At 39.2% G+C, this 20,278-nt stretch overlaps 1 protein-coding gene across 8 annotated transcripts in view; it reads left to right on the plus strand.

Annotated features, from left to right (window-relative positions):
• The window catches only part of MPDZ (multiple PDZ domain crumbs cell polarity complex component), a 3,829,210-nt gene that overhangs the window by 622,580 nt on the left and 3,186,352 nt on the right, over window positions 1-20,278 (plus strand). For all 8 annotated transcript variants that reach the window (XM_044061234.1, XM_044061239.1, XM_044061240.1 and 5 more), the window contains exon 5: window positions 11,295-11,434. In XM_044061234.1, coding sequence (XP_043917169.1) covers window positions 11,295-11,434 — 140 coding nt within the window. The remainder of the gene's footprint in view (window positions 1-11,294; window positions 11,435-20,278) is intronic.

The raw sequence follows: 20,278 nt of genomic DNA on the forward strand, positions 1-20,278 counted from the left end.
TCGAAGGCTTAGATTATGTCAAAGAATACTCATCCAGTATTCCCAAAAATGTGTTCTTATTTCTTCTATCCACATTGACGATCATTGAATGTCCAGGGAGCTATCGTGGTACATCTGCCTGCACAAGCCATGCTGCTTCTGAGAAAGTAAGTGGTACTTGTGAGCACAAGGTGCTTACTGGTTGCAAATTAATTTGTCAAGGATTTTGGCAAGGGATAGGAATTATTGAGAATAGGACAGAACTGAGAGGCTGAGAAGGGTTTGAGATCTTCAGGTATATGTTTGGTAAAGGCAGATTTCCACATAGTGGGCATGATGTTGGTTGCAAGGCTGAAGTTGTACATGTGTTTTGTTTTTGTTTTTTTTGGTGGGGAGGCACTTAATCTCATAGTAGAAGAGAATTCACAGGCAAAGGCTGTCAGGTGCAGAGGGAGACTCCAGTGGAATTTATTGAAGTAAAGGTGCAGTTTGTTTGCTTGTACATTTTGAGAAGTAGAAGGGAAGAAGATATTCTGGAGGATTTAGGATGGTTTATATTGGAGAAGATGCATTATGATGAGGACTGACAGGATTGGAGAATTCTTTGAGAAAGTCAGCAGGTGAAAGATTTACAGTAGAACAAGGAAAATGGCCAATTAAGGATAATTTCTTTTGGATGATTGAGATATTATTCATCTTGGGCTAGTATAATTTGAAGGAGTGAGGGAGGATGATTTATTTTGATTTGAGATATTTAGCCTTATACATCCAGATAGTTTGTTTCACAGTTTTGCACATGTTGGTGCACTGCTCCCTGGAGTTAGGAGTGGAGTAATTGTGCCAGTTTTTCCAGGCTTCGTTACAATGTTGAATTACAGATTATAGCTGTTTAGAGAGGCGATCAGTTCTTTTACATTTAAACAGCCAGGAAGTTATGAGGAAGTATTCTGAATGAAGGACCAGCTCTGGTAAGGTTTTTAGTGTAACTATGTTCAGAAGATGTTATGAAGGAAGGGATAATTTATTAAGGCATATGAAATACTGCATGATAACTACAAGTATCAATCAAATGAGGTTATAAAAGATTGAGAAGTAAGATTAGAATACCAGGATATTTGTAAGGCCCTCAGATTCCTACAGAGTCCAGAAGAGTTAGGATATTTACATGAAAATGTCTACTTAGGTATTTTATGCACCAGTTAGACTTCTGAAGATTTTCCCTCAAATGGAAAATAGTTATTGATGTAAAGAGGAGATAGGAAATTGGGAAAACATTTTCAGGGAATGTGGGGAGATAACTGGGTTTAAGGACTCTCTGCAAAATAACTTGACAGTACTGCTAGGGAACATATATTAACTTAAGAAGATGATGCTAATGAGTTGGAAGTTTAGATTCAGAAATGCTGAGGCCTTATTTAGTTTAATGTTACTGTCTGTTTCCAGGTCAGGGCAGAGTTGGAGACTTGTCATTGTCGGCCACTCTTGCCCATGGAGTCAGTCTAGGAAGTTATTGCCTTGGCAGTTTGGTTGAAAACTGAGGAGAGAGCCAGGACTGCAGAAGGAGCAGAAATCCCTACATAAACAAGTGAAGTTATATGCTGTGGAAGGGCGTGAGGGTGAGACCAGAATTCAGCCACATAAAAATTAGATTACCTTATATTGTACATGCACACACACACACACACACACACACACACACACACACACACACACACACACACACACACACACACACACACTATGTTTTTCCATGTTAAATCTCCTCATTTTTTTTGGTCCAGTTCTCATCCGTTTGCAGTGCAGTTATTCTAGTACCTTAGCCATTCTCAGCCCCACTGGTTTCATTTCAACCAGTTAGTTGAATGATTGGAAGTTTGTTTCACCATTAAGTTAATAGAAAAAAATCAGAAGCAAAGTATACATTACACATCCTATAAGTAACAGTTATTTTCATTTTATTATACTGTTAACCTCTTGGATGGTCTTTGTTCCAACATCATGTGACTCTTATCAACCTTTTGTGAGAAAGTATCAGAGTGAAGTATAGCCCATGCCTCTTCCTATTGCAGTTAGCCTTTCTTTTATGTGGTTACATTATAACAACAGCTTGGAATAACTCCTTTATGGTAGCCATTTTTGTATTTGATAAACTGCTGAGCCACAGGACTTATAGATGCCTTTCCTCCTAGGTTCTGTAAAATGCTCCACTAACCATAAGTGGACTTTCTGGAGGGTCTGGCCTACATTTCACCTAGAAAGAAGGTAATGGTAAGGGCATAAACCATAGAGACAGAGTCATTAAAGCACTTTTTTGTTTGTTTGGATTATTATAACACTCAAAAACAGCCTCCTGCGTGGGGAATGTTGCACGGCACCAAAAACAAAAGTACCCAAACAGCAAAACGAAGCCAGCAACCATAAAGCAGATCCGATAAAATCCTTTATCGATAAATTCATTATAGTAACATCAAATCAGACCGGTTTCGGCTGGCAAAAAGCACAGCCTTCTTCAGTGACAAACCGAAATAAACTGATGTTACAATTTAAATAGTAGTATGAACTAATCTAATTAGTTCATTTCAAAATTGCTCATTTAGTCCAGGTGAAAAAAGTGCACCTAGTTTTGTAATCCATTTCTTTTCTTTGGTATCTAACAGAGTGCCATCCTGTTTTATTAAATTTAATACCCTTGACCAAATCAATCATAATAAAAGAAAATCTGGCAGTTTGATGTTTCAGAGTATGTTTATACAAAGCATTATTCATTTTTTTGTTTTTGATATTACTCATATGTTCAGAAATACGTAATCTCAATGGACGAGATGTCTGGCCAACATAGAAAGACCCACAAGTACATGTGGCCAGATAAACAAGCCATTCACTACTACAATTTGCGAAGAATGGAATGTTATAAACCCTTGAACAATTCCTACTAGTAAATTCTTTGGATTTGGTAATTTTGTCGCAGTTGCTACAATGAACACAGGGTAAACACCCAACTAGAGGTTCCCCAGTCATAGTCGTTTGTAAAAACTGTACATTCCTTTCATTGTGTATGTGTTTGTAATGGTTAAAGCATGATGCCAGATTTTTTCCTTTACGGAATGAAAATAAACATCTATTCGGTTATATATCTGATAATTCTGGTAAATTTAGTAAAATATTCCAGTTCCTCTGGACACTGTTGATGAGTACATCTGAGTTCCTAGCATATGTTGTTACGAACCTGATTGGCTGTGTGGTCCCCTGATCTCTAGGCTTGTAGGTTAACAAATCCTGCCTCAATAAGTTGTTTGCCCAATTGCTGGCCCGCAGAACATGTCCCATGGAATATCCCCTAACACAAAATCTGTTAGTGAGATTGCATCTGTGTTCTTGAAAAGTATCCTCTTTGGAACAGGTGCGCCTCATATGTATGAACTGCGATTTGGGTATATTTTTAACAATATGTGGAGGATGAAAGCTGGATGCGTGAAGGACCGTGTTGTATTCAGGATATTACCTGAAGACCTGTGTACTTAGGGTATCGTCTGGTTGTCTTGTTATTAACACATCAAGAAAAGTTATTGTGTCAAGATGGTAATTAACAGTAAACTGTTAACCCCATTTGTTTTCATTTAAATATGAAACAAATTCAGTCAAATATTCAACATCGGCCCGCCACACCATCCAACAGTCATCCAAATAATGTATCCAGATATTCATTTCTGAAAGATAAATATTATGGCTACTATTGTAAATGATATATTCCTCAATATATGCCATAAAAAGGTTGGCATAAATGGGGGCAAAAGATGCCCCCATTGCTGTACCTTTGATCTGCCAAAAACAGATGTCTTGATAAAAAAAGACGTTATTCGTAAGGACATGCTCTGCAAGGCCCACAAGAAAAGAATTGAAATCTGATTCATATAAATGGGCCTTATTGAGCTAATGAGTCAAGGCTTCCAAACCCACCTCATGTGGAATGTTGGTATACAGAGAACTCACATGAATTGTACACATCAGCCAACCAGGTTCCAACTGTGTATCTGATGTAATGTGTAAAAATTCAGTTGTATCTTGTAAGCGAGACCGAACATGGGTCAATAAAGGCTTAAGATGTCTAGTCAGAAACAAGAATAAAGGTTCAGTAAGATAGCCCCGACCCGAGACTATTGGTCTACCCGGGGGGTGCACAGGGTCCTTATGTATTTTTGGAAGAAAATAGATGTATTGGTTAATTGGATCCTGGGTAGTTCGTTGTTGAAACACAGTAGTAGTTATGATGCCAGTGTCTCTAGCATTAATAAGGAACTCATCAATCTGTTTCTTAAATCTGTGTGTTGGATTAAGACACATTTCAGCATAGTAACGTCTATCAGATAATTGTCTCCTGGCCTCTTTGCCATAATCCGACCAATTCATAACCACAACTGCGCCACCTTTATCTGCTGAGATGATAACTATATCCTTGTTTTGTTCTAGTTCAAAAATAGCCTGTTTTTCACAAGATGACAAATTATTGGGTTTAAAACGGGTTCCAGAGCTAGTGAAATGTAGATCTTTGAGAATCATGCTCTGAAACAAGTGTACAATAGGGTGCATCGGAGGAAGATATTTTGATTTATGATATATAAATTTATCATGATCATATGATGCAACCCCATCCCCAAATTGTAGTTTCAAGTTGAGAGTTCTACAAAATGACATAACATCTTGAACCAACAAATACTCAGATATTACAAAACCAGGAATGAAGGTTAAGCCTTTATTAAGAATAGCCAATTGTGATGGAGACAGAACAAAATCAGACAAATTTAAGACATTAGAATGAACATTATTTCTGCATTACTAGTTTTAGCAGACTCTGAATGTTCTCGATTCCTTTTCTGTTTCCTACCCCCACGTTTATATTTTCCCCTAAAGGGACAAAATCCTGAACTCTCTTAGGGTTTGGTGAATCCGATGTTGGCTGTATGTCACTATCTGTGTATGATAAAGGTTCATCAGTAGATGAACCATTGGCTACAGATTGTTTACGTAATATGGACCTAGGTCTTTTCCTTCTTGGTGTTTTAACCGGTTGAGGGTTAAATCTAACATGTTTAGAAGGGTAGCTAAAAGGGTTGGCCCCCTGATAATCAGATTAGTCACGCTTGAATTTTTAAATTTTTCTGAATTTTAACTGTTCCTCAAGATTGGTGAGATCATTATCCACTTTATTAAGATATTTCTTAAAGAATACCTCACCCTCAAATTTTTGTACATCATTGCATAACTCGGTTACTGTAATAATTTCAGAATCAATAATTCTGTCGTAATATTTGGACAAAGCCTCAACAAATGACATCATTGCATGCTGTTGTATATTAGACCACTGGCTATTTAAGCTCATCATCCGGCTGCCCCACATGAGGTTGAATTCGAATTCTAAGACCTGTGGGAGTGATGCCTTTTGCAATATACGCCTTAAAAAGTTTGGAATGCCAAACATTGGATCTTTGCATTTTACGATGCTTATAAAGATTATCAAAGGCCAAACTACATGACGGCTCAGGTCCCAAGGGGTCATTAGAGGAATTGCTAGTAGGGCAGACACCAAGGCCAAAAACACTCAAATCTTCTCTATCAGCTGAAAGCCCAGAAACCAAATTAAATAGGTCCATTGTAATTATTATGAAAATAAGCTAATTTGCAAAATTGACAATAATGGCCTCACATAAGAGTACTACGTCAATAGAATATAAAGGGAACAGTAATAGCTTCAGTTGACAGGCTAAAATGCCACCTGCTTAGATTGCTACGTTCCCAAGGCCAAATGAAACATGAAACCACCAATGATCAATAGCCAATAAATAGTATGTAGAATTGCAAATCAGATAACCAAATATAAAAATAATCACTAGAAAGACCTAAATTGTAATGCCTTTGGAAATCCAAAAGTTATCTAGTTGTTTGATAGTGGCAGATGGTCACACCCAATCTGACAGTTATAAAATGCCATCTAATAAACCACTGAAATCAGGGGGCCAACCCAAACAGCTCACCACAATTGGTTGCAAAAAACAGGACAGGTCTATTTAAAAAGTACATATGTTTTTAAATGTTTCAAACAAAAAAAAACCTATTAGGGAATCCATCATTTTAAATAAACAGAATTAAAGAGTGCTAAATTATTTGATGCTAATTAATAGTGCTATGTCTCCATCACAATTGGCTATTCTTAATAAAGGCTTAACCTTCATTCCTGGTTTTGTAATATCTGAGTATTTGTTGGTTCAAGATGTTATGTCATTTTGTAGAACTCTCAACTTGAAATTACAATTTGGGAATGGGGTTGCATCATACGATCATGATAAATTTATATATCATAAATCAAAATATCTTCTTCCGATGCACCCTATTGTACATTTGTTTCAGAGCATGATTCTCAAAGATCTACATTTCACTAGCTCTGGAACCCATTTTAAACCCAATAATTTGTCATCTTGTGAAAAACAGGCTATTTTTGAACTAGAACAAAACAAGGATATAGTTATCATCTCAGCAGATAAAGGTGGCGCAGTTGTGGTTATGAATTGGTCGGATTACGACAAAGAGGCCAGGAGACAATTGTCTGATAGACGTTACTATGCTGAAATGTGTCTTAATCCAACACACAGATTTAAGAAACAGATTGATGAGTTCCTTATTAATGCTAGAGACACTGGCATCATAACTACTTCTGTGTTTCAACAACTAACTATCCAGGATCCTATTAACCAATACATCTATTTTCTTCCAAAAATACATAAGGACCCTGTGCACCCCCTGGGTAGACCAATAGTCTCGGGTCGGGGCTATCTTACTGAACCTTTATTCTTGTTTCTGACTAGACATCTTAAGCCTTTATTGACCCATGTTTGGTCTCGCTTACAAGATACAACTGAATTTTTACACATTATATCAGATACACAGTTGGAACCTGGTTGGCTGATGTGTACACTTGATGCAAGTTCTCTGTATACCAACATTCCACATGAGGTGGGTTTGGAAGCCTTGACTCATTGGCTCAATAAGGCCCATTTATATGAATCAGATTTCAATTCTTTTCTTGTGGGCCTTGCAGAGCATGTCCTTACGAATAACGTCTTTTTTTATCAAGACATCTGTTTTTGGCAGATCAAAGGTACAGCAATGGGGGCATCTTTTGCCCCCATTTATGCCGACCTTTTTATGGCATATATTGAGAAATATATCATTTACAATAGTAGCCATAATATTTATCTTTCAGAAATTAATATCTGGAGACGTTATTTGGATGACTGTTGGATGGTGTGGAGGGCCGATGTTGAATATTTGAGTGAATTTGTTTCATATTTAAATGAAAACAAATGGGGTTTACAGTTTACTGTTAATTACCATCTTGACACAATAACTTTTCTTGATGTGTTAATAACAAGACAACCAGACGATACCCTAAGTACACAGGTCTTCAGGAAATATCCTGAATACAACACGGTCCTTCACGCATCCAGCGTTCATCCTCCACATATTGTTAAAAATATACCCAAATCGCAGCTCATACGTATGAGGCGCATCTGTTCCAAAGAGGATACTTTTCAAGAATACAGATGCGATCTCACAAACAGATTTCATGTTAGGGGATATTCCATGGGGCATGTTCTGCGGGCCAGCAATTGGGCAAACAACTTATCGAGGCAGGATTTGTTAACCTACAAGCCTAGGGATTAGGGGACCACACAGCCGATCAGGTTCGTAACAACATATTTTAGGAACTCAGATGTACTCATCAACAGTGTCCAGAGGAACTGAAATATTTTACTAAATTTACCAGAGTTATCAGATATATTACCAGATAGATGTTTATTTTCATTCCATAAAGGAAAAAATCTGGCATCATGCTTTAACCATTACAAACACATACACAATGAAAGGAATGTACAGTTTTTACAAATGACTATGACTGGGGAACCTCTAGTTGGGTGTTTCCCCTGTGGTCATTGTAGCAACTGCGACAAAATTACCAAATCCAAAGAATTTACTAGTAGGAATTGTTCAATGGTTTATGACATTCCATTCTTCGCAAATTGTAGTAGTGAATGGCTTGTTTATCTGGCCACATGTACTTGTGTGTCTTTCTATGTTGGCCAGACATCTCGTCCATTGAGATTACGTATTTCTGAACATGTGAGTAATATCAAAAACAAAAAAATGAATAATGCTTTGTACAAACATACTCTGAAAAATCAAACTGCCAGATTTTCTTTTATTGTGATTGATTTGGTCAAGGGTATTAAATTTAATAAAACAGGATGGCACTCTATGTTAGATACCAAAGAAAAGAAATGGATTACAAAAATAGGTGCATTTTTTTCACCTGGACTAAATGAGCAATTTTGAAATGAACCAATTAGATTAGTTCATACTACTATTTAAATTGTAACATCAGTTTATTTCTGTTTGTCACTGAAGAAGGTTGTGCTTTTTGCCAGCCGAAACCGGTCTGATTTGATGTTGCTATAAGGAATTTATCGATAAAGGATTTTATCGGATCTGCTTTATGGTTGCTGGCTTCGTTTTGCTGTTTGGATTATTATAAACCATTCTTCATTTTATTTTTCCACCTCTTTCCTGACGAGGAGTAGACATGTTAAACCTTCATCGTTTTGAAAAGACTGGCCATTTGGTGCCTTAATACTGTGTTTAAATAATAAGTAGGCTTGAGAGTTTAAGTACTTGACAGTGTGTCGAGTTTGTGGCTTTAAATTTTGAAATGGGTTTATTAATCATTAACCAATGATGTTTAGGGATTGTATTTAAATAGGGGATTTGTATGAGTTTTCGGTGTTATATCTGATGAAGTTACTGATGAAAACGTACATTAGAAGTGACGTTTATGTGGAACTGAAACTTGTCCATCCTGTAATTGCATGTAGACTAGAAGATCTGTGTACTTCATTTTACATTTATTCTCCATTGGGGTGGTCCAACGTACTCTGGTCTGTGTGGATTATTTGTACTTTTTGATTGGAGGTTCCCCCACCATTTGTCGTTGTTACCTTAATATCTTTCATTGTGTCACTGACTAAAAACCTGTGTAGTGCTGTGGTTTGTAGGCCACCTTTACCCTGGATGGACTCTGATGAGACAAGAACCAGTTTGTTCCAGTCAGAAGACCAGGCTATGGTATGATTTACAAAAGTGCAAAATGCTACCCCTGAGTGGAGAGGTACCGTTATTGTGGCATTTGGCCACAGACTGGGACATCACTTTGACAGCTTTTCACATCCCATGGTAAGTGACTGCTCGTAGAGTTGCTTAGCCAGAACTCTACTCCTGTGCTGATGCTGAAGCCACCATGTAAATGTCTATATAAATTTAATTATAATTTTTTGTGTTAGTCTGTGTGGAAATGTTTATCATTATTACAGCTGTAAATATATGTTAAATTATTTTCTTTGTGAAGCTTTAGCTCTTTGCTGAAATGTGGCACTGCCCCATTTGGCTGGTGCACAGACATAAAATAGTAAATAAAAAAAATCCTTTCTGGTTACAGACTTCTGAGAGTGAGTATCCTTAACCATTTACCTTATAAACAAATGCAGTCTTTTCTCTGCTGTGGTTGGTTCAGCAGGGCAAGAGGAATTGAAAATGAGTGCATTCCATCTGCATTTATTTATTTTTATTTGTTTTTCCTATTTGTTGACTAGGTAAACCAAGTGGACACCACTGTCCCTTTTCAGGAGTGACCTAGTTCTGTCTAATTAAGTGACTTACTCAGTGTCACAGTAGGCATATCAAGGTGGAGGGAATCAAACCTTGTACCCTGGGCACAGGAATCATTAACAGCTCAGAGCTTTAGTCCGCTTTGCTAACTGCCAGGCATCAAGGCATTTCCTCATTTGTAACCCTTGGTTCATTTGGATTTTCCATGTGGAATCTTGGAGGTGATAAAGGCTCTTAGAAAGCACGCATTCTGCTAATGGAAGTACAGGGAGACTTCTGATATGCCTCATTTGCTTAGTTTGACGAGTGGTCTTAACTTGGATTAGACACAGCATTACTTTGGTCCCAGTTAATTCCATACCTAAAGCCTGCACTAGTGACATAGAGGGATAAAGCCCTTGGCTATGACCTAGGCAACCAGTGTTTCATCAGCTCCAGTGATGAACCCGTCTCTTCGTTGTGACTTGAACTTTATGTGAAATGATCATTTAGTCAAGTCTAGACTTTTATCTCTCAAAGACACTCTTTTTGATGGCCATCACTTCTCACAGTGTTATCTATTTTTGTAGCTGTTATTTTTAGGAAACTTTTTTTTTTTAAATACAAGGATGAGATGTACTGTACAACTAACCCATATTCTTTCAGAAATGGCATCTAGATTGTGTTTAAAACAGTCCCTTCTTGTTTCCTGTTTTCTCTGCATAGGCAGAATTCAGCATAGAGAGATTCATTTTTTTGCCTTTGATGTGCACCATCACTGAGTCCAGAAAAATAATGGCTGAAAGGGGCGTGAGGTGTCCAAATGCTTCACGACAACATTAATTACATATGTTTGTGCAGTGCCCAGTCAGTCATCACTTCTCACCTTCATCCAGCATTATTGTTTGGAATGTGATTCCAAGAGTCAAGTCTCCTTTGCCACCTAGATTATTCACAGTTCAGCCTTCGGAATGTTTGCCTTCAGGCCTTCCTCCAGCTGCACCCTCCCAGGATTTTTAATTCTTCACTGCTTAGTATTCTTGCCAGACTGCAGAAGACCTCTGAAGTCAGATGTAAAATATGTACTTATCCTGTTGCTTGACCTACAAGAAAGCCCTTTGTATTATGTGCTTATTACCCTTCTAGCAAATCCTCTATGCCCGGAAGGCCTTTGTCCTTGCATGTTTATGCTTCAGTTTTTCCTGATTTTGCAAATTGTGCTCAAGTGAATGAAAGGTTGAACTTAATGGAATGATGCCTGGGCACATTTCCTTAGTCCAGCAAGTGGTACCATTGCATGTAACAGCAAGAAGTGCATACTGTCAGGTGTGGGAATGAGAGAAAATTCAGAAATATTCTGAACTGTTGATATCGGAAGAGAAAATTTTCCTTAAAGTTAAGTACTGTGTAAGGCATTCTTACATGCAAAGTTTTTACTGTAGCCTGTTAGGAGGGAAGCAAATATTTAGTAACTAACTCTCGAGTCTAGACTTGACTATGACTCTCATTTTGCTTTCATAACCCAAAGTAATGTTTGTAGTGAATGGGGAATATCTGGCCAAGATACACTGGAAATGCACACACACTAATTAAACTGCTTTTGTTTTGTATGTTTCTTTTAATAGGGTCGTCAAACAGAATGCATAGAGCTTCTGAAACCAATCAGTGGTGGCCTTGGTTTCAGTGTGGTGGGGCTGAAAAGTGAAAACAGAGGAGAGTTGGGAATCTTTGTCCAAGAGATTCAAGACGGCAGTGTGTCAAACAGGTAAGAAAAAATACATAGTGTACATTACAAATGTACATGTGGAATTCGTATAGGGTCCATTTATCAGAAAAAGAAAATCAGCAGGTCTTTTTTACATGGCCAGGACTAATTGCTACATATTCAGTTTCTTTAGTTTAAGACATCACTGAAAAACTAGTCATTTGAAGCATGTCATGCCACAGTTCTACATCATTAAGAATGTATTTCTGCTTTGTTAATGTGCTATTAGGATTAAACATGTACTATGAGCCTTTGAGTTCCTGGGTTGATGCTAGAATATGTTCAAACTGAAACTATTGCTGGTAACCCATATTTGGTTTATGTTCATTTTAGACTCCCAGTTGTAAAACTTCTTATTGGGGCTTTTGGGACTATGGACTTACTGATGGACACAGACATAGGTTTAAACTAGTTTTAATGGTGAGGCATTATTTTGTAGCACATTTTTTGTCACAAGGTACAAGTGGAACATTCATAATGAACATTACAGACCTCTTTGATAAGTCTCACAACTGAAATCATCCTCTCCATCAGTCACTGTTTGGCATTTTTTTGAGAATATCATTTCTATAACAAAAATTCATTCCCAGAAAGAATGGCACTAGTTTTAAACACTCGGAAATAAAATTGCTGCATAATTTCTTCATTTTCAAATGCTAATGCTTTCATCAAATTTGGGAGCAGTTATGATTGCCACAATGTCTCCAAGCTATGCAGATGTATGCATGGCCCTGCAAAGCATTTGTCTGTCTACACTAAACAGCTTTTTTGGATATTTCAACTGTTTTATCATTTTATATATAGTTTGTCCAGGTAGGAAATTGATCTGTTGAATTTTCCTCCAATGCATTGAATATGTCAACAATTTTTTAAGGTTGAATTTTAATTTCATTCAAAGGAGTGTGGTATATTTAGACCTTTATTTGCCAAGATTGTAGGATTCAGGTGACTCACTACTAGTATACATAGGGGAGAGGTGACAAGCAATTTGTATTTAAATTTTGAAAGTATGCATTCCTTTAATTTAAAAAGGAATGTAGTTGATTACCACAGCAGATAATGCGCTCTTTAAATATGAGGTTGATATTCCCCTTGCAAAGTTTTGAACTACTAGTTATCCCCAGAAATATTTAAAAGTGATAAATGAGGCTGCAAAAGGTAGCAGTCCCGTTTATAAACCATTCGTTTTTGTGAAAACATATTTTAAAGGGAATGCAGCCAATGAAGAGATACATGTTATAAGTATTTTGATTTTTTTTAACATACAGTTTAGGTTGTGATGCTGTTAAAGACACTCCTTGTTTGAATTGTAAAATTCTAACAGATGATTAAACAGTTAAGAAAACCAGTGGGAGATTTTCCAGTTTTTGCTAACCAATTGAATTTAATATAAAAAAACACGAAGAACACCCAATTTATGGCATGTGTACGTTTGCATGCAACATATGCAAAAAAATGCAAGTGTAATGTCAGCATTTGTAACTGTAATATAATGATGTTATTTATGTAATTTGTTATGTCTCTTCAACATTTTGCATTGTGTACCTCAAGGACACTTATTTGCGGACAAAAGTAAACCATTTCTAAAAAGGTCAAAAAGAAGGCCAATATAAAAATTTCTTGAACGGTGTCAGTTTAATGACATTTTTATTTCATGTGTTAGATTGTGTGCATGAAAGAGACTTAATGCTTTAAATTACAAAGAGAATAGTTGGAATGTGTTTTTTAATTCCTGTTTCTAGTGGTAAGTGAACATGCTAATTTTAAACCTGTGCCAAAGGAACTCCCAGTCAAGTATTAACATGATGATGTTTGTAGAAGATTGGACAGTGTCACTTTTGGGAGTGATTTGGTAGCATTTTTAATGGATCTGTTTTTTTTTAAATCACTGTGTCTGAAGAAGCCTCTTGGAGGTAGAAATGAAAATGCTTATATATATGTTTAATGAAATAAACCATTCTGTTTTTATTTTACTTGCCCTAATGCACTTTTTATTGTCTAAGTTTTGAAACTAGTGTGGTGTTTAAAGAAAGATGCATTGATGAGTTTTGAAGTGTCCTAAGATGCTTTTGTGGAGGAGGGTTTGATTGGATAGTCAGACTACATTTAGGACATCATTCCACCTGGAATCTCCTGTCTGATTCTGGCCTTAGGCAGTTTTCTAAAATCCTCCACCCTGGTGGTTCTGTGTAGAATTCATCCTTAGACCCATTAGGGTTGGTTCTTCATTGTGAGATTATAACAGGTGCATCGTCACCATATCAGGTGATGTACTAGAGACCCCTCCTTGATGTTGTCTAACTTCATGCCAACATTCTGTAGGTGAATGATCCTTTCATTGGCTGCTGCTCTGTAGTTACTTTTAAGTCCATGCATTGTTTATTATTCCATCCTTTTTTTTTCTATCCCACCACACAGCTGACTATCCGCTCCCACTAGACCCAACTTAGCCTTCACCAGACTGAAGTCGACCCACATGTGGGGATGGTGAGGACATCAACAATGCTGGTGCAGCATGACACTGCTTTCAGGGAGTGTGCCTAGCCCTTCTATCACCCATAGCATCCTTACTAGCTTTGCAAGCACTGCTTATAGGGGTTGCATCTGTACATGTGCAACCTCTAGGTAAAGCTGTGTACAGTTTTGATCATGGAGGTCATCAAAGCTGTTAATGCTGCTATTGTAGCGAGCCTAGGCAGTGTCCTGTACCCCTTGTCCCAGGATTGATGGACCAATATCTGATGCTCACTCCCATCCTCCCTATGTGGTCCCTCCAGAGTCCTTGATGCTAGTTGATCACAGATCATCTAGGGCACAGTAAGAGCTTTATCCCTGTGTGCTATGGTACCAGATATTCTATCACTCATTTTAATAATGTTGTATCAAATTACATCATCGTATCAAGTTAGCTTGGATGGAGTAGCAGAATAAAAGTTTCAACTGTGGTTCAGGCAACCCAAGTCTGATTAGCATCTTAGGTGCTTGATGGAGCTGGCAAGCGAAGGTTGGCAGAGCAAAACAGATACAGCCACAATGCCTTGCAAAGGAATAGAATAGCAGTGTGCATCTAGGGATGGGCTTTCAACTCACCAAGCCAGCATTTGGTGGTAGCCTTTATAATCAAGTGTACAAAAGCATGCACTTGGAAAGGGAAGGAGTTACAGATCCCAGTGGTGACATGGTAGTTAAACCTCTTTTTCAAGGAATGCCATTATTCTTGGGATACTTTCAACCAGTAAGATCTTAGTAATCACATTAACTCAGCAGGCAGCTCACTGTACTCCCATTACATATCTAAACTCTGGAACACCATCCTAACATGCCATGAAACGTTCCACCTTTAAACCCTTATTAAAATGACAACTGAGCCACATATTGTTGTGCACATGATCCTCACCTAGGTAACTCTATTTTCCTTTTGTCAGCTTATCCCCTATCCCTTTAGTAATCTCTATCCCCTTCTACACAACACATCTTTCTGCCACACTTCATCAGTTTCATTCCTACCATAATACCTACTTTGCATTTCAGTTTATTTCCCATCTTCTTACTTTATCCATCTCTTTCAAATACTCTCCACTACTCTGTTATAACCAGGTTGTATGCCAGTAAGTAGCCCAGTATTCTTACCCTCACTATCCTTGACTTGTGAGCTATACAATGCCTCTCTCCCTCTTCTAGCTTTATGTTCTGTCTAAGTACAGACTAATGTTTCACATGCCTGACCTCAATTTTATGTCTTTCTAGCATCAATGATGTAAACCTCCTTACCCATATGAAAGTTCATGTCCATGTCTGCTTGTCTCTAGCATTGCTCATTAACTATCTGCATACTAAATGTTTTGTACTTGGAATTTAATATCGTGTATAATGGCACCAAAGAAATATTTGTTTTATCTTTATATAGTGTCACTACAGAACAATTATCTGTTATATCTAGATATCTTAAAAAACTTTTATATAATGTATCTTTTTAAAAAAAAAAAAAAGTTGATGGTCATCATATTGATCACTGCCACAGTAACCTTAGCTATATGCATTACATTCTGCCAAGGATACAACAGCTGGCCAGCTTCCAAAGCTTTATGGCACCCTCTTCCACATACCCAAACTGTCAGCTAGCTCAAGCCGAGCTGATTAAAAAGGACAGGTTTTGGTGCAGAGTCCTTACGTGTTTCTTGCTGCTGAAGAGTGCAGTCCTTGGGAAAGAGGTTGAACTACCATGTCACCAGTAGGACTCCTTCCCTTTGCAAGTGCATACTTTTGTATACTTGATAATGAAGGCTACTACCAAGTGGTGGCTTGGTGTGTGTAAAGCCTCCTTTGTAGGCTTTCAAGGATCAATGGTTGGCTTGTGCTTTTCCTTCGCAGGGCAGATAATACTCCCTTTATGGGAAAGCCTTTCACTTTAAATTGTTTTATTTTACTTTACTGTTTAGGAAAGTGATTTTTAAGGTAGGAGTGTGTGTTTAGTGGACTGTCACAAGACTTAACTGTACTTTTAAACAGAAGTTCCCTTTTTTCCTTTCAGCTTAAAAGTTGTTTGATGTAATTGAAAGCCATTTTACTGCGTGGAAGCAGTTTTAATTTTACTTTTGGGGGCTAGCAAAGTGTTTAACTGTGTTTTTGTGGGGGGAAAAGTGACTTTTAAAGACTTTAAATTTTTACTGGCTTTAGCTGCTTGTGTTCTCTGGGAAAAGAAGCACCATTTTCGGCTTGACCATTGAACAAACTTATCTGTCCTTTGGTTAGCCCTTCTTCCAACCACAGAAAGAAAAATTTAAGTAAACAGCCGTTGCCACAACAGCAGGCTAGCAGTTTGCCTCACCTGCAGGTGGGTAACTCTGCTGTGGTCATAGTTTGTTCCTCAGACCACTCATCTTTTACCCCAGATCCCTCTGGTGTAGCACCTACACCCACTGTGGACCAGGGATTAGCCATGTCCTCTGCAGCTGTTGAAGTGGGCAAGGGAGAATCACTGTTGTTGATTCTGGGAGTGGGAATAGGGAAGGCTTCCCTATTTAGTCAGAATGTTTTTTTTTTAAACCAGAAATGTCTTTATTAAAGTATAATGTATGACATAGGCAATCTTACATTTATATAAATAAAAATTAAACCATACTGACACAGTCTCAGTTGCAAACATTATATACATTACAAACCATGATGACACAACTGTAGCTGCAAACATTATACATCACTTACATTGTTAGTCATCCATTACATAGATCATTCAAATCCTGCCTTGTTTTAAATGTCGGTCCTCCTCTGCATGTATTTATTCCACACTTCCCATTTTTTCCTATGAAATTTGCACCTACCCTTTTCTAAAGATCCCAGTTTAAGTTGTTTTATCTCTGCTACTATCTTCACTTCTTCTAGTAAAGTTGGTTTAGACTTTGATTTCCATTTTCTAGTAATTGTTTTTTTGGCAGCCATCATAATTAAGCTCAGCAAGGCCTTACTATGTCTAGGCAATTCCGATTCTATATCATAGGTAAAAAAGTCACCTCCCTAGCCACACCAATCTGCTCACCCAGCATCTCCGACAGAACATTCTGCATGGAATCTTCAAAGTCTGACAACTCACTACACTCCCAGAAAACATGTTCCCAGCTACCTCTTCGTTCCCCATCACATCTCCAACACCTGCTGTTCACTTGAGGAAAAATTCTGTGGAGTTTAACTGGGTATAAAATACCTATGTAAACACTTCCAAGCAAAGATCCCAAATCCTCTAGACCCCACTGCATAACTGGGAGACATACATATATCCCCCCCTTGTTTCTTTGTGAATTGCTTACCCAATCTCTTGCTTCTCAATCCTTTCCAACCTCTTCTGACTGGTTCCCACAGTTGTCATGAAATATTTGATGTTAAGTTGTCTATCTCGCCTTCATTCTTGCTGTTTGGGATCGGAGCCGATCCTCGGCTCCGACTCTGCCATCTTCAATAGCTCAAGAGCTGTTTACAGGCTTGAGGCTACCCCTTATCCCATGATGCCTAGCGATAGCCACTTCAGCTGCGAGGTGTGTCGTTTTCTGGCTCAGGCTTGTATTTTCAAATTTTTTGTGTAGAAATATATTCTTATAATCCATAAAACTATTAGATAAATTACCTTTCTTAGTTTTATTCACTAGTGTTTGTTGTTAAGTACCTTATTCTTTTATAGTCCCTTTTAGTAGAACTCGTTTAAGTTAGAGAGTTCTCCCCTCCCCCACTCCCTTCCCAAGGACAGGCGTTTAACTTAGAGGTTCTCCTTTCCTTCTGTTTTTTGCTATCATTCATAAAAAAAAAAAAAAAAAAAAAAAAAAGGCGGAGTTTGTTTTATATATATTTACATAGTCTGTTGTACTTTGACTAGAGTAGAATTTTTTTCTATCTGTGTATCTCTTCTGGTGCTTGTTTTTTTTTGTGGTTGAGTTATGTCTAAAGAAGCTAAAGTATCTGGATTTAAAAAGTGTGACTCATGCTGTCAGAAAATGTCTCTGACAGATGGGCGCACTAGTTGCGTTTATTGTTTGGATGCTGTTCACCTGCAGGACTCTTGTTCTATCTGCCATGCCTTTAGTCCAAGAGTCCTGCAGGAATGGTAGAACAAATTGATCCTTAGGGGTCTGTTAAAACCTCAGAATTCACTGGCAAAGAGTTCACAGCCAGTGAAATCCCCAAAATCCTCTAAACCGTCGGCTCCACCTTCGGAGCCGACTCCAGTACAGAATTTACCGAGTATGTCAGTTCCAGCTGGCACCGACAAGACAACCCCTCCGTCGGCTCCATCTGATGTCTCAGAGCCATCTTGGAGCCATAAAAGGCTGAGGTCCCCTTCGTTAGAGTCAGTTCATTCGACTCCTGGCTCTCCCTTATTGCAAAATGAACATAGCCACCGTTTTTCACACTCCTCTCGATCCTTTAGGCTGTCGGATCATGATGTGGAGAGAGTAGTAAGTAGGTTGCTAAAATAATGTCTAGCCCTCCTCAACAGATATCGGCTCCATCCACCTCCCTTTCTGCTCCTCCACCGACTCTATTGAGCTCGGAGCAGGGGTTTGAGTAGTGGAACCGTTGGCTCCGATAATCAGATCTCCTTCGGTTCCGACGTTGGCTCCGATTTCCTCGATAGTACCTTTGATCAAGGGATCTGGATGCCGGGGCTCCCTTGTCGGCTCCGAGGGGGCGAGTAGCATCGGACCCTTGTCCGACCCCGGTCTCCCTCTCGGAGCATCGGCGCAGGTGAGCTCGACTCCATCATCAGCCTTGGTCATGTGGAGTGTGCTGTCCCCCGAGTCAGCTCCACTACCAGCCCCATCCCCCATAGTGTCTGTGCCAACCTCTTCTGCTCCTCCAGACCCCAAGCGTAGGGAACACATGCTCCAGGTCACCCCATTGGGTGTTTCCTCTTCTTCCGAGGCCTCCCCTGATCACTCGGAGGAGCTCCCTCAGAAGAAGAAGTGCAAGAGGAAGCACATTGACTCCACTGAGTCTGTCACTTCTGATACAGACTTAGATGAATCGGAAGGGACCCCGAGATTCCCCTCTGAAGATGTTTCCTTCTCAGACATCCTGGAAATGCTTAGGCTGAGGGGGAACTGGAATCCCCTAGCCCCTACTGAGGATGAGTCTGTATTCCTGGATGCTTTCGGTTCCTGACCTTCCACCTCCTGGGTTTCTTCGCCTTTCGACCCACTTATGTCCATAGTGGCTCAAAAGGCTTGGTCAGCTCCAGACACAGTGGAACCTGCTCCGAGGAGACCTGGTAAATTTATTACAGCTCCCCAGGATAAGCAATTCCTTTCTAAAGGTGTGCCCATTGATGCCATGGTGGTAGCAGCAGCCACCAAAAAAGAGTTAGCAGAGACCTCTTCATCTGTTCATTCCCCCTAACAAGGAGTCTAGGATGATGGACAGGTACGGAAAGCGAATGTTTGCTTCAGCGACCGTCTCCATGAGGTCACTGAACTATCTATGTCATTTTACTCGACTTCAAAGGGATCTCCTTAAAGAACTTGGAGATACCTTTCAAGATCCTACAGCTGAGGGAGCACAGGCCAAAGTAGGTTCCCAGCTAACGATGCTTAATTCTGTAGTTAACTCCTCCATGAGTCTCATTTCCTATGCAGCCGATGGAACGAGTAGAGCCGCAGGCACGGATGTAGCCCTTAGGAAGCATGCATGGATGCGGCTGTGTCACTTTGCGGAACCCTTTCGAGCATCCTTCACCAATACCCCCTTTGATGGCTCCTTTCTCTTTGGGCCACAGGTGAAAGACACGTTGACTAGGTGTGAGCAAGAAGGCAAGACTCTCTCTGCCATGGGAGTCCATTTTTCCACTCCCGCTAGACCTTACCCCAAGGGTCAGAAGAGGGGGAAGATGTGGTTCCGTAAATCTCAGGGAGCCTTACCTGACATGCGTAGTGATTTTTCCTCCAGCGGCAGAGGGGGAAACAATAATAGACGCCGCCCTCGTGGCAGAGGGGGTCCGCAGAACCAGGGCAATAGAGAATCTTTCTCTGTTAAGCCCTTCCAGCGTCCCTGAGGGGTTGCCCGGCTGCTCACCTCTGGAGGCAGTCGGGGGAAGACTTTCACTGTACCCAAAAGCCTGGCAAAATTTAACAAGAGACAGATGGGTACAGTCCATTATATCCGGAGGTTGCAAAATTCCCTTCCATCAATCCCCCTTACAGTCAAAGAAGACCCTTCCAGATGTTCCACCCAATCTGAAGGAGCAAGCAGTAATAGAAGTTTCAAAACTGCTAGAAAAAAGAGCCATCCAGGAAGTCCCCGCAGACCAGCACGGATCCGGAACTTACTCAAGGTTCTTTTTGGCACCAAAAAAGACAGGGG

The sequence above is a fragment of the Protopterus annectens genome, chromosome 2.part0, assembly GCF_019279795.1.
Source record: "Protopterus annectens isolate FY-2018-M chromosome 2.part0, PAN1.0, whole genome shotgun sequence".
Classification (NCBI taxonomy): domain Eukaryota; kingdom Metazoa; phylum Chordata; order Ceratodontiformes; family Protopteridae; genus Protopterus; species Protopterus annectens.